Here is a 15002-nt window from a genome sequence, read left to right on the forward strand (position 1 = left end):
TAGACAGTGGCTGTAAACAGTAATGAAATCTCAAAATGTCAATTTCACTCATATACATTACTTTTTTTTAAAGAGTTATTTTATTTATTTGAAAGAGAGTTACAGAGAGAGGTAGAGACAGAGAGAGAGGTCTCCCATCCGCTGGTTCACTCCCAGATGGCTGCAAATGGTTGGAGCTGGGCCTATCCAAAGCCAGCAGCCAGGAGCTTCTTCCAGGTCTCCCACATGGGTGAAGGGGCCCAAGGACTTGGGCCATCTTCTATTGCTTTCCCAGGCCATAGCAGAGAGCTGGATCAGAAGAGGAGCAGCTGGGACTAGAACCGGTGCCTATATGGGATGCCGGTGCTTCAGGCCAGGGCTTTTTTTTTTTTTTTTTCCGATGCAAAAGGCAAGAGGAAAGTTTATTTCATTTGCAAATGGGCCGTCTCAGCAGCACCCTCTAGTGTAGTGCAGAGAGAGCGGCCTCGAACATCAGTTTTACAGGGTATTTAAAGCTTAAAACCACAACATTAGCATATTTAGTCGTGTTACAATTCCATTGGATATGTTAATGGTTACTGGGTAAGGGGCTAGGGAAGGGGGGTAGAGGGGGTATAGCTCAGTGGTAGAGCATTTGACTGCAGGGCTTTAACCCACTGTGCCTTAGCACTGGCCCCCTCATATACATTACTTTTTTTGTACTCTGTATGTACTCTGTATATTACCACGAATCATGGAAAACATATAGCATTTGTCTTTTGGGGACAGGCTTATTTCACTAATAATGGTTTTCAGTTGCATCCATTTTGTTGCAGAAGACAAAATTTCATTTTTTTTATGGTTGAGTAGTATTCCATAGTGTATATTTACCATGTTTTCTTGATGGACATCTGGGTTGAATCCACATCTTAACTATTGTGAATTGAGCTGTGATAAACATGAAAGTACAGATAACTCATTCATATGCTTATTTCATTTAGTCTGGATAAATTCCCAGAAGTGAGATGGCTGGGTCATATAGTAGATCTATTTTCAGATTTCTGAAGAATCTCCATATCATTTTCCATAATGGTTGTACTAGTCTACATTCCCACCAACAGTGTATTAGGGTACCTTTTTTTCACATCCTCACCAGCACTTCCTGTTTTTTGATTTCTGTATGATAACCATTCTAACTGAGGTGAGGCGAAACCTCATTGTGGTTTTTATTTGCATTTCCCTGATGGCTAATGATCCTGAGCATATTTTCATGTGTCTGTTGGCCATTTGGATTTCATCCTTTGAAAAATGCCCATTCATGTCCTTTGCCCATTTCTTAACTGGATTGTTTGTTTTGTTGTTGGGCTCTTTATAGATTTTGGATATTAATCCTTTATCCATTGCCTAATTTTCTCAGCATTCAGCATTCTGTAAGCATGAGCTCTCTCTTCTTTTGTTTAATATTTGTTTATTTACTTATTTATTCTCACTCTGAATTTGTATCTTCCTGCTTTTTCACTGATTTATGATTTATACTGCCTTTATTCTTTAATAGTTTTAGTGAGGTATAATTGATATACAATAAATGGTGTATATTAAAATATAAAATCAGATGAATTTTGACAAATGTATATACCTATGAAAAAATAATCATCATAACCAAGATAATGAATGCAATCGTCTCTCAGTATCCACAGGGGATTGATTCCTGGACCCCAGTGTGTACTAAAATCTGTGAATATTCAATTCTCTTATAGAAAATAGCATCGCATTTGTATATAACCTATGCACATTCTCCCATATACTTTATTTAATTTAAAAAGTTACTTATTTGAGATGCAGAGAGAAAGGGAGTGAGAGAGAGAGCTCCCATCCAATTACATTGACTGGGACTACAGCTGTCTGAAACCAAGATCTGGACAATTCAGTCTCTCACATGCGTAACAGAAACTCAATCACTTGAGCCATTATCCCTGCCTCCCAGAGTCTACATTAGCAGGAATCTGAAGTCAGGAGCCAAAAGGGGGTATTGAACTCAGACACTCTAATATAGGACACAGGAATATTAACTTGTATCTCAACCATTAGATAAAATGCCTGCCACTTTGTGAACTTTCTGAAGACCTTTCATATGCACGGATTTCAAAATTATTTTGCAACAAAATGAACTTATCTTTTAATTCTATTTTTTCACAAACTTTTTGAAGTACTCTTATACAGTCTATAACAAAATACAAAGGAATTACTGCACAAAATTCAGAGTGGTGTTTACCTCTGTGGAGAAGTGAGGAGGATGCAAAATGAGCAAAGGTTCATTGGTGGCTTCTAAGGTGTTGGTAATGTTCTGTCTCTTGGTTTTTTTTTTATTTATTCAGTGAACTATACTTACATGTTTTATATACTTGTACATATGTATATTTATAGGATATACTTTACATTAAAAAATGTGAGCATGGGGCTGGCGCTATGGGATAGCGGATAAGTCCACTACCTGCAGTTCCGGCATCCCATTAGGGTGCTGGCTTGAGTCCCGGCTGCTCTGCTTCTGATCCAGCTCTCTGCTGTGGCCTGGGAAAGCAGTAAAAGATGACCCAAGTCCTTGGGCCCATGTATCCACATGGGAGACCCGGAAGAAGCTCCTGGCTCCTGCCTTCAGATCGGCCCAGCTCTGGCCGTTGCAACCATCTGCCTCTGCCTCTCTGTGACTTTGCCTTTCAAATAAATAAATAAAACTTTCAAAAATGTGTGCATTATCTGGAACTTGGAAAAGAACCAGTCAGTGTAATAATATGCAGGCCCAGCATACATGGCTAGGGCTTCAAGGGAGGCAGCATATTATAGTAGAAAGAGAGTCACTGTGATCTGAATTCTAATCTCAGCTCCACCACTTACCAGCTGTGCAACCATGGATAAATTACATAACTCCACCTGGGCTTCAGGGTCCTCTTTTGCAAAGCAGGATTCACAATACTTACCTTGTACGCTTGTTGTATCTGGAGATTGTTCCTTAATAACTATTTGGCAAAAAGGGAAAAAAGCAAACAAAAATTTAAAGAAGACTGAAAAATAAAAGCAAGAAAAATTACAGGCCGGCGCCGTGGCTCACTAGGCTAATCCTCTGCCTGTGGCGCCGGCACCCCGGGTTCTAGACCCAGTTGGGGCACCGGTTCTGTCCCGGTCGCTCCTCTTCCAGTCCAGCTCTCTGCTGTGACCTGGGAAGGCAGTGGAGGATGGCCTTGGCCAGTAGAGGATGCTTGGGCCCTGCACCCGCATGAGAGACCAGGAGGAAGCACCTGGCTCCTGGCTTCAGATCAGTGCAGCGTGCCGGCAGTAGTGGCCATTTGGGGGTGAACCAACAGAAGGAAGACCTTTCTCTCTGTCTCTCTCTCTCTCTCACTAACTCTGCCTGTCAAAAAAAAAAAAGAAAAGAAAAGAAAAGAAAGAAAAATTACAGAGAAGACAAGGATATTGATGGTAGGGAGAAAGTTGATTAATTTAACAGCCAATCATGGGGCTGGCGCTGTGGTTTAGCGGTGAAAGCCGCTGCCTACAGTGCCGGCATCCCATATGGGTGCCGATTCGAGTCCCAGCTGTTCCACTTCTGATCCAGCTCTCTTCTATGGCCTGGGAAAGCAGTAGAAGATGGCCCAAGTCCTTGGGCCGCTGCACCCATGTGGGAGACCCGGAGGAAGCTCCTGGCTCCTGGCTTCAGATCGGCGCAGCTCCAGCTGTTGTGGCCAACTGGGGAGTGAACCAACAGATGGAAGACCTCTCTCTCTCTCTCTCTCTCTCTCTGTCTCTTCCTCTCCTTCTCTACGTAACTCTGACTTTCAAATAAATACATAAATCTTAAAAAAAAAACAGGCAATCATTCATGACTTCTGAAAGTGTAACTTCAAGATGCAATAATGCATAAGGGCCGGCACTGTGGCATAGTGGGTAAATCTGCTGTGTGCAGTACATACATCCCATATGGGTGCCGATTCAAGTCCTAGCTGCTCCATTTCCAATACAGCTCTCTGCTATGGCCTGGGAAAGCAGTAGATGGCCAGGCCCTTGGTCCCCTGAACCCACGTGGGAGACCTGGAGGAAGCTCCTGGCTTCAGATCAGCACAGCTCCAGCCATTGCGACCATCTGGGGAGTGAACCAGTGGATGGAGGATCTCTCTCTCTCTCTCTCTCTCTCTGCCTTTCTGTAACTCTGCCTTTCAAATAAATAAATAAATCTTTAAAAAATAAGGATGCATAATACAGGGCAAATTTTGATAGAAGTGATGATCTGATAATATAATGGAAAGTATCTATTTTCTGAAGCTGTTAAGTAATGAAATCAAAGATTAAAACAGAATGTTAACTTGTGTGGGTATCTCAGACTTAAGGAAAACAGACACTACCAAGATCTGGAAGATCTGTACATCTCCGATGGTAAATGAGAATTGTACCTGATCCATATTCCATTGTGCCTGTGGGAAAGGTGGCAATACAGTAAATTAAAATTGGTGACCTTAGTTTATTCCTTGTATTGGTGTCACCTGTATTTGCAAAGCCTTTTTTTTTCTTTTTTTTTTTAACTTTTATTTAATGAATATAAATTTCCAGTGTACAGCTTATGGATTACAATGGCTTCCCCCCCCCATAACCTCCCTCCCACCCGCAACCCTCCCCTCTCCCGCTCCCTCTCCCCTTCCATTTGCATCAAGATTCATTTTCAATTCTCTTTATATACAGAAGATCAATTTAGTATAAAGGTTTCAACAGTTTGCACCCACATAGAAACACAAAGTGAAACATACTGTTTGAGTACTAGTTATAGCATTAAATCACAATGTACAGCACATTAAGGACAGAGATCTCACATGAGGAGCAAGTGCACAGTGGCTCCTGTTGTTGACCCAACACATTGACACTCTAGTTTATGGCGCCAGTAACCATCCTAGGCTGTCGTCATGAGTTGCCACGGCTATGGAAGCCTTCCAAGTTTACCGACTCTGATCATATTTAGACAAGGTCATAAAAGACAGAGTGAGGATAGTAACCAATGATCCTAAGAGTGGCATTTACCAGGTCTGAACAATTATACAGCATTAAGTGGGGAAGAGGACCATCAGTACACACAGGTTGGGAGTAGAGCCATTGGTGGTAGAGTAGAGGTTATGATTACAAAGGAATGAGGCCCAAGTGCACTAGACAGGGCCTAGAACAAAGGACAGAGTCATTATTAGAGGAGCTAAGAAAGGTGCTGTCTAAGCTACAATTAAGTTTTCTGATTGAGAGGCAAATAGAACCTGATAGAAGGGGCTTGATAATAATCTGGTGGGCTTTAGGCCTTGTAAATTCAGAGGCCCAGACCTATCTATCTCTTCACATGGGCTATATCCTAAGGGAGGTGTGAACCTCCTAGGGGAAGGCACTCTGTTGACTTTCATTACTTGGCTGGCCTGGGAGGAGAGCTGGCCAGGTAAAGGCAGGTGGCATCTCTAACAAGAAATTGACAGTTCTGCCTGCAATGTTGCTGACCCTACTTGACCATCCCCTCAGCTGCAGTGGTCACTTTGGAAGTTGGGCTGAGTGAAGGGCTTTTCAGCTTAGAGCCAATAAGATCTGTGGCTCTGACCTGGGCATCCTTCGACTCCAGGGCAGGTCCATTTCCAGTGATCCAACTCTTGGCAGAGCTGCCAGGGCTCTTCACAAGCTGACTTCTGCTGAAGCCCAGGCTTACCACATTGAAAGCCACTGCAGTGGACTGGCCTGTTGGGTCTCCTTGAGGGCAGATCACTGTACAGATCAGCCATTAATAGGCCTGCCACCCATTGCTTCTGATGCCAAGCTTTCTTTTCCTCCTGGTTTGTGTTAAAGCAGACCAGAGGATGCAAGTCAAGGGAGTGCCCGTTTCCCATCTCTAATCTTCGGTGGCCTGAACGACAAGTCTATAGTCACAGGCATGTTCTGTAGTAGTTTTTCTAAGGTAGACAATGCCCATGAGGAAAATTATATTCTCACTTTAAAACTTTCTTTCCCTTTGGTCTGAAAGGGAGGTTTTTTCTGCTTACTGTATACTTTGCTGATGGCGAAGTGAATCTAGCTATGAGATTATTATTTGAGTTCTTATTTTGGCTATGCTATTGCAGAAAAATGTTAGCCATCTCTTTTATAAGGTCTAAAGATTAAATTGTGCATCCTACAGTTTCCTTCATAATAGAATTAGTTTCCTACCTTGAAGAGAATAGAGAAATGAAAGAACAAGTTGGGCTTAGAATAGAGAAATGAGGGAGCAAGTCCTAGATCGCTTGCTGACAATAGCAATATCACATGAATACTTAGCAAACCGTTTCAACCATTAGATAACAACTTAAGAAAACATTTACCAGAAGGTCCAATGCCTTCTATAAATTTTAAGAATCATGTATTTGAAAACACCTCTTAAATATCTAACATGGTGTAGTTTGTTTAGCCAGTAAACTTAAGCACAACCATCTAAAATGTTTTTAGTTTCTTTCTACCAACAAGTCTAAAACATATGATACACAGATTCAGGTCCCACAAATTAAAATGTATCTTTGATTGATTTTAGCAGCTTAAATTTATGGACAGTCTTATCTATAAGCCATTTAAAATAAAACTCTTAATAAAATTTCCCCATGTGGACATACAATATGTACACACATATAACATAACATACTAGACCAATATAGCAATTTTAATAATAGCTTTTAAAATCTTTAACTCTTTTTGTAGATTGCCAATTGATTTGAATTGCTTTTTCTTTTTAGTAACCTCAGTTAACCATACTTTCTCTCAGTTGGTACTGTTAATACATTATTGGCTTCATCTGTTTACAGAGCCATCCCAAAGTACTGAATACAATAAAAGTGGCTGGAAAAAGTCCATAGGAACCTATAGGAGGACAGCTAAACACAGAACCAACAACGCTTTAGTTTTATGAGCAGCAGATCATATATAACTGTGGATGACAAAAGACTTTAAGTCGCCATGTTTAAAATTATAAACTCATCAACCAACAAGAGGCACTTGCTTACTTCACAGTATTTTTGAAAGCACCTGTAGGATTTTACAAGTATTTAACCTTTTAAGCCCCTGGGGCTTTCTCATTAAGATAACTATCATGTCTAGTAACACAAGATCATTAGACTTTTTAATTCTCAAACATTTGTATTAATAGCATTTTCCATTATAGAAACTTAAAGTCTGGTACCACATCACATCTTGACAGTACTTCTAATATACTCCAAATAGACTGATTAGTTGGTGTCTCTATAAGATGAGAGACATAGGTCCTTCGATTTTTTCAGTTGGGCCCAAACTGGAAAAACCAAAGTCCAGGATTTACTGGAAATTTTAGAGACCAGATTGTTTGAAACTTTGATTTTTTGAATGCCTGTCAAGAATGCCAAGAAGGCTCAAAATCCAAAATATCTGGTTGAAATAAGATTTCTTAAAATCATGACATACCATAGACCAAATTTGATCATTGTTACAGGTGATTATTCAAATTTTTGAAAAAAGCACATATTTAAATAATCCATAGCTCTTAATAAAAATTCAGCTGTTTTTGAACAATTAGAATTTAACAGACATCAAGAGAACATAATAGATTACTTTAACACATTGCTCTAACAGTGCATCAGAGTTTAATTCTATGTCAAAGAGAAATTGAGCTTCCTGTGATCTTTTGCTGTGAGGTTTCCTTCCTTTACCTTCTTTCATATTGGTGACCATGTTTCTGTGTTTCTGTGTGTAACACATCTTTAAGCATCTTTTGCAGGGCAGGATGAGTGGCAACAAATTCTTTCAGTTTCTGTTTGCTATGAAAAGTCTTAATTTCACCTTCACTCACAAATGAGAGCTTTGCAGGATATAATATTCTGGGCTGGCAGTTTTTCTCTCTTAGTACCTGGGCTATGTCTCGCCATTCCCTTCTAGCTTGTAGGGTTTCTGATGAGAAGTCTGCTGTGAGTCTAATTGGAGATCCTCTAAGAGTGATCTGACGTTTCTCTCTTGCACCTTTTAGGATCTTTTCTTTATGTTTCACTGTGGTGAGTTTGATTACAACATGTCGTGGTGAGGATCTCTTTTGGTCATGTTTATTAGGGGTTCTATAAGCTTCCTGTACTAAGATGCCTCTGTCCTTCTCCAAACCTGGGACATTTTCTGCTAGTATCTCACTGAAAATGCCTTCTAATCCTTTCTCCCTCTCCATGCCTTCAGGAACTCCTAGAACCCGAATGTTGGGTTTTTTAATAGTATCCTGTAGATTCCCGACAATATTTTTTAGATTTCTAATTTCTTCTTCTTTTCTTTGGTTTGCCTGTTTCCTTTCCTGTTCTCTGTCTTCTAAGTCTGATATTCTCTCTTCTGCTTCGCCCATTCTGTTTTTAAGGCTCTCTAATGTGTTTGTCATTTGATCTATTGAACTCTTCATTTCATTATGATTTCTAGTCACTATCAGAGTTTCTTGTTCCACTAGTTGTTTCATTTCATTTTGATTCCTCCTTAATATTTCACTTTCACGAGAGAGATTTTCTATCTTGTCCATGAAGGATTTCTGTAGTTCAAGAATTTGTTTTTGAGAACTTCTTAATGTTCTTATCAATTTTTTGAGATCTGCTTCTTGCATTTCTTCGATCTCATCATCTTCATAATCTTGAATTGGGGTGTCTTTTTCATTTGGGGGCGTCATAGTGTCTTCCTTGTTCTTGTTAGCTTGGTTTTTGCGTTTGTTGTTTGGCATGTTGGAGATATTTGGTTTCTTCACTGTGGTGTTTTTTCTTGTTACACTATGGCTCTATATTAAGTGGACTGTCTGCTTTCAGTGGAGTCTTAGAGGCTTGAGATGAGTGTGGACTGAGAGCTGTGTTTGGTTCCTCAGGGTTGAGGGTGTGTCAAGGATGACACTCCCAGGTTAGGTGTGGTAAATCTCTCTTTCTTTTTTTGATTTAAAAGGGAAGTAATTCCGCACAGCTGAACGTAATTGGAGGTAGTTAGCAGGCAAATGATATACCCACAGGAGCCAGAGATCAGAAGCTCTTTCCCAAGGACCACACAGGGAATCTCTGCTGCCCTCAGTGTGGGCTCCAATTCTCCTGAAATCTCCCACTGGGTTGCCAAGTTAGATGCTAATCTCCTGTTATTTCACCCCTCCCCACAGAGTCAGGTTTTTCTGCTAGGCTCAGGGCTGGTGCAGACCTGAGGTCGCCCTGCTTATGACGTATGTCCAAAATGGCGCCTGCTCTGTCTTGCTCGCCTTTGAGAGGTGAGCGGAGAGAGAGAAACTTGTGTCCGTATCAGTCACTTTTTTTATTTTTTTTCTCTCTCTTCTAGTTAGCCTGGTGAACTTTTCCCCACGGAGTTTCAAGCCTCGTTCCCTCTAGCCTCCTCTTTCCGCTTGCCTGCTGGTATCTCGGGCTATGGAGGTTCGGCTCACCTCGCGTTCCAGCGCTGGTGCGTTGAGTCTGCCGCTGGTGTCCCGAACTTGGGCTCCCACGCTCTCCACGCAGGTCCACTGTGAATCACTAGTTCCGGAAGAGTTTCCTCTGCTGTTTCATCCTCTACTCTTCCTTGACCCTGCAGTATCTCCACTTATATTAAACTTTCTCTCCCCCCGGACTAAGTGTGCTTCCTGCCTATTCCGCCATCTTGCCGCCTCTCCTGCAAAGCCTTTTAATATCAGTGGTTACTTTTTCTAACTCACACATGAATAGCTATAATTATTTGTTCATGCAGAGACTAATTGGGTTTGTAGAGAGAAAAGTTCTGGTCTGTGGACCTAGAGTGCAATTTTAATGTTAACCAGCTGTTTAAAGATGTGTCCTATCCTGTAAGGCCAAAGAGGAACCAGAGGAGAGATCATAGATGGCTGAAGGAAGGGCCAGCTGCCAGTGACTTGGAAACATCATTTAGAGTACATTGTTATTAGTGGTTGACATGACAGGCAGATCCTATAGAAAAGAGAGTTCCCTTCTATCTCGTTCTGTTTACATAGGACCTTTAGTTATTGCATCTCAAAAGAAAACATATCTAATGATGTTTGGAGTTTCGCTGATCAAGAATATGGCCTCAGATTCACGAAATTTAAGTACTGACCTTGCCATTAAGTATTTGTAACTCAATAGAAATGTTTGCAAGCTGTTTACCTCATATTATTTCATTTAGAAAGAGTACATTAGAAAACATCCTCAAGGATAGACCGGATGTTATTATATGATCTTTTATAATTTTGATCTCCTTTGATCATGAGTCATCCTGCAGTGGTTGAATAAAACAGGCAATCACTTCAAAATTGTCTTTTACATTCCACAGTTATAATATCATTGTGATTTCTTTGTTTGAAATAGGAGCATTTAAGTACAACTGGGCTTTACTTAAAGTTGAAAATCCTCTTGAAAGGCGAAACAGCTAATGAAGAACTCCTTGAAGGTATCATCTTTCTGTGTGAAGAGCATACAATGTTGACATGTTACCACCAATTTGTTGAATATAAGATCTTTTGTAGTATAATTTGATAATGGCAGAGAAGGAAACTGATCACATAGGAATGGGAAAAGATTGCTAGCCAGGAATAAAGATAGAAGAGAAAGAACAGTAGCAAATTTAAAGAGTAGTAAAAAAAACTGAATGAAAGTAATCAATTTTATTTTAGTCCAGTGGGGAATTGCAACTGCCCAGCCCTTCTGCAGTTATCTACCCCCATGAAGAAAGCATACCTATTGATAGGATAGGTAATGCTTTGTAATGCTGTACTTTTTGTAATTACTTGTATAAACATTGTTATTTGTTTTCTATAATTCTCAAGGGACTAGAATGTACATGGCATAAGACAAACATACACATATATATCTTTGGGTCACTGGGCAAGTTTCTTTTCTGTGCTTCACTTTCTTCATCTTTAAAAAAGTGATAATATTGATAATATCTACCTCATCATGTTGTTTTAAGAATCTTAAGAGAAAATGTACATAAAACATTTAGTATCCTACCTGGTGCATTGTGTGCAATATGTATTACCTACTATTATAGTTATTATTATTATCACTACTACTGCTATACCTTTATTACTATTACTATTATATAGATGCAGTGAGTGAGGCAGAAGTCTGTATACACATTGACCCTTAACATATTTCAACTTCATTTAGTCATAAAAATGATTTTCTCTAAATTATTTTAATATGCACATGCTTAAGTGTATTAGTAATCCATAAGAGCTTTATTATTTGTAGTACATGCAATTATGTTAGTAAATTACTGATTATCCAATAAATAAAAACAAATTTATGATAATTAGGACAATAATAAAATTTGCAGTAAACCTAAGCTAGTGCTAATTCAGTTTTGCTGAATGTTTCTGGGACCTCTAAAATTTTTGCCAATCATTTAAGGGACCTCAGAAGCTCAGATTCATAGAGTCTGCATGTCTAGGCACAGTATCACCTCAGCACACACAAACTGTTACAAATCAGGAAAACTAGTCTACTATTTTCATTAGTGAAATATATCAACTCACTTAACCAACTAAGGGAAAATGTTTACTCAAACTAATACAATCTGGAGAGACCAGAGAGATTACTGAAGTCACCAACTTTGGAGTTGAACTGGAGTTTCCCATTACACTGTTTATCCAAATGTAGGTAAGTAAGAAACAGAGATGAAAGTGAAGTTATTTTTATTTCCAGATTATTTTTACTTAACTCAATGTAGATACTTCTCATGTTCAGAGTAACAAATTTGCAATGTCACTCATTGTTTGGTTGCAAATTATAAGACTTCCCTGAGTCCAAGTTTTTTATATTTAAAAATAATAAAATTGATGTTTACTTTTTTGTATTGAGAGAGTGTATGAAATTTGTATTTTTATATTCTGTTCATTTCTTGTGAAAGTACTTTTCTCTTAGAATGGTCAACCTAATTGCTGGGATAAGAATTTCACTAGTATTTTTTGTAGTATAAAAAATGGAAATTTTGAGAGAGTAACACATACTCATTAAATAAATATTGGGAAAATAATAAAAAAATACCCACAGTCCTACCATCCACTAGAATATAAGAGCCTCGGCAGCAAGGAGTTTTGTGTGTCTTGTTCACTGCTGGGTTCCCAGCACTAAGCACAGTGGCTAGCACAGAGAATACTCTCATTAAGTTTTGGTTGAATAAATAATTGATTCTAAACACTGTCACGTTTAGCAATTTAATTATTTGTTTTCAGTGTTTTTTCTTTAGCTTATTTTGCTTGTTTTACAGAATTGTGACCATATGATAAATATAACCTTGTATTCTAATTTTTCACTTCATATTAGTGCGTATTCATTTATCCATGTGACTTAATAGTCAACAGTTTTATTGTTCACATTAATGGTTTATGTCTACCTCATTGATGGACGTTCAGAGTGTATTTCCTTTCTATCATTGTAATCATATACTGCTTTGAATATCTTTATTCCTGTATTTATTTCAAATAACTTTTCAGAAGTACAATTTCCGAAGTAAAGGGGAGTAATAACAATTTATTGCATACTTATTGTTAGGTTCTTTGTTATGTAACTTCCCTATATTATCTCATGTAATCTTCTCAATAACCCTGAGAGATTGGTGTTAACTAAGGTGTAGAAAAATTAAATAACTAGCCTGTGGCCATACAGGTGGGAGGTGGTCTCAAGTTAAGGTTTGTCTGACTTATCTCAAGCTCTTAGCCAAAGTGTTTTTAGCATATAAGTGTTACCAAATTGCCTTCCAGAAGGATTATACCAGGTTACTTTGCCATCCATTTAAAAGTACCTATGTCAGTACCTTCTCTCTAGCATTAGATATTAATACTTTGCAAAAAAGATTTTGATAAATTGTAAAGCAAAACATGGTATATGACAAGCATTTACTAGTAGATCTTGAATAGAGGAAAATTGTTGAAATTAGCTAAGCTTCCTTAAAAATAAGACTAATATGATTATTTCATATTTTACTTTGTTAGCTCTCAAGGAAATACAATCTTTTGACATGTCTTTAGACCTCTGTCTGAATGCTGTTAAACTGCTGATGGATCATGACAGGTACAGAAGAACTGATTTTCCTTGCTCTAAAGACTAACATGTGTCTGTGGTTCCCATTAACACATATTTGTGTGAATACACTCATATTCCAAGGGCATAATATTTGCCATTGTACTGATCAATTTAGACCATGGAACTGCTTATTTAGTTAGCGAAACAATAGTAATGTCAATTCTAAATTTTACATTAAATTTTTAAAAAAGAAGTTAAAATCAAGAAGGAATGAGATTGGACCTTATACAGCAGAAGTTAGGCTATGTTGACTTATAGACCACAGTCACATAGAACAGGAAGATGTAAGCAGGTACAGTTCTGCAAGTGATATTCCTCTCTGGCTTTAATTTTGTAGAATCATTAATGTCAAAAGGGACCTCAAAGTTTTTACAGACCTCTTAGACATTGTCAGACTTTAATTTCATCAAGAATCGATGGGAAAAATCTTCAAGCATTTGAAAAGATGGTCAATGTAATCATTTGTCAGGGAAATGCAAATCCAAATCACTATGAGGAACAACTTCACACTCACTAGGATGGCTTTAATAAAAATGATATATAATAGCATATATTGGCAAGGATGTGTAGAAATTGTAACTGTCCTATAATGCTGGTGAGTATGTAAAATGGTACAGCTGCTTTGGAAAGCAGCCTGTTAATTTCTCAATGAGTTAAATATAGAGTTACCATATGTCCCAGTAATTCTGCTCCTAGGTGTAAACTCCAGAGAACTGAAAGCATTTATCCACAAAACATTTGTATACTATCATTCATATCAGCATTATTTGCAATGTCCAAAAAGTAGAAACAACCTATTTGTCTATCAGCTGATAAATGGATAAACAAAATGTGGTATATCCAAAATCATGAAATATTACTTTTCAATGAAGAAGCAGAGTACTGATACATTTTACAACATGGATAAGCATTGAAAACATGTCAGGTGAAAGAAGCCAGTCACAAAATAATCACATATTGCAAGATTGCACTTATTTGTCCAGAATAGGCAAATTTATAGACAGAAAATAGGTTAGTGGTTGACTAGGTCTGTAAAAGTTGGGGTGGGGGGAGTGGAAAGTAACTGCTAATGGGCATGGAGTTTTTTGAGGAATGATGAAAATGTTCTAAAATTGAGTGCTGGTTGCACAACTCGAGAATATACTAAAAACCACTGAATTGTATACTTTAAAGAACAAAGCATATGATATGTGAATTATACCTCAATAAAGCTATTATAAAAATAATCACTGGGTAAACCAGATAAAAATATAGAGATCAGACCCTAGCTTACTTCAGCAAGCCCAGATCTCTATATTCTTTATGAGTTCTACAAATGATTCTGAGAACCATTATTCTAGACCAGAGGTCAACAAACATTTTCTATAAGAGTTCAAGTAGTAATTAATTTAGGCTTTTCAAACCATAAAGTCTCTGTCACACTTCTTGACCCTATTGTACTGTGAAAGTACCCATAGGTAAATATAAATGAATGAATGTGGCTGTGTTCCAGTACAATTTTATTTGCAAAAACAGATGTGTGGTTAGATTTGGTCACAGGCTTGACCAGTCTCCTACCTGACAGATGAATTCTCCATTGTTTCTTCATTGAGAAGTGATTCAGTCTTTTCTGGTATACCTGAGGAAGAGGGGAATGCATTATGTTTTTATAAAGCTGGAACAGATGATCCTTCCTCATAAACAATTGATATGTTTCCCAGTAATTTCTAAGGCTCCCCATTCTGCCGCAGGGTAGCATCTAAATCTTTAACTTGACAGGTCTTCTCCAGTTCATTCTGACACTGTTCATGATATGTTCACTTTCTGGGTGTCACTGTCACCCCCAGTCTAAACAGGCAATCGCAACTGAACGCAGTACTGTAGATGTGATCTCAACAATAGTATATACCTTTTGGATTCTAAGGATTCTAAACCTGTGCTATCCAATATAGTAGCTGCTAGCCACATGTAGCTTTTTAAAATTTGAATGATGAT

At 38.3% G+C, this 15002-nt stretch overlaps 1 protein-coding gene across 1 annotated transcript in view; it reads left to right on the top strand.

The window, feature by feature from the left end:
• Positions 1 to 15002, top strand: part of TEX11 (testis expressed 11) — a 297390-nt gene that overhangs the window by 113138 nt on the left and 169250 nt on the right. Inside the window, exons 11-12 of the mRNA XM_062183085.1 lie at positions 10311 to 10392; positions 12938 to 13016. Coding sequence (XP_062039069.1) covers positions 10311 to 10392; positions 12938 to 13016 — 161 coding nt within the window. The remainder of the gene's footprint in view (positions 1 to 10310; positions 10393 to 12937; positions 13017 to 15002) is intronic.

This window comes from Lepus europaeus, chromosome X (genome assembly GCF_033115175.1).
Source record: "Lepus europaeus isolate LE1 chromosome X, mLepTim1.pri, whole genome shotgun sequence".
Lineage (NCBI taxonomy): Eukaryota > Metazoa > Chordata > Mammalia > Lagomorpha > Leporidae > Lepus > Lepus europaeus.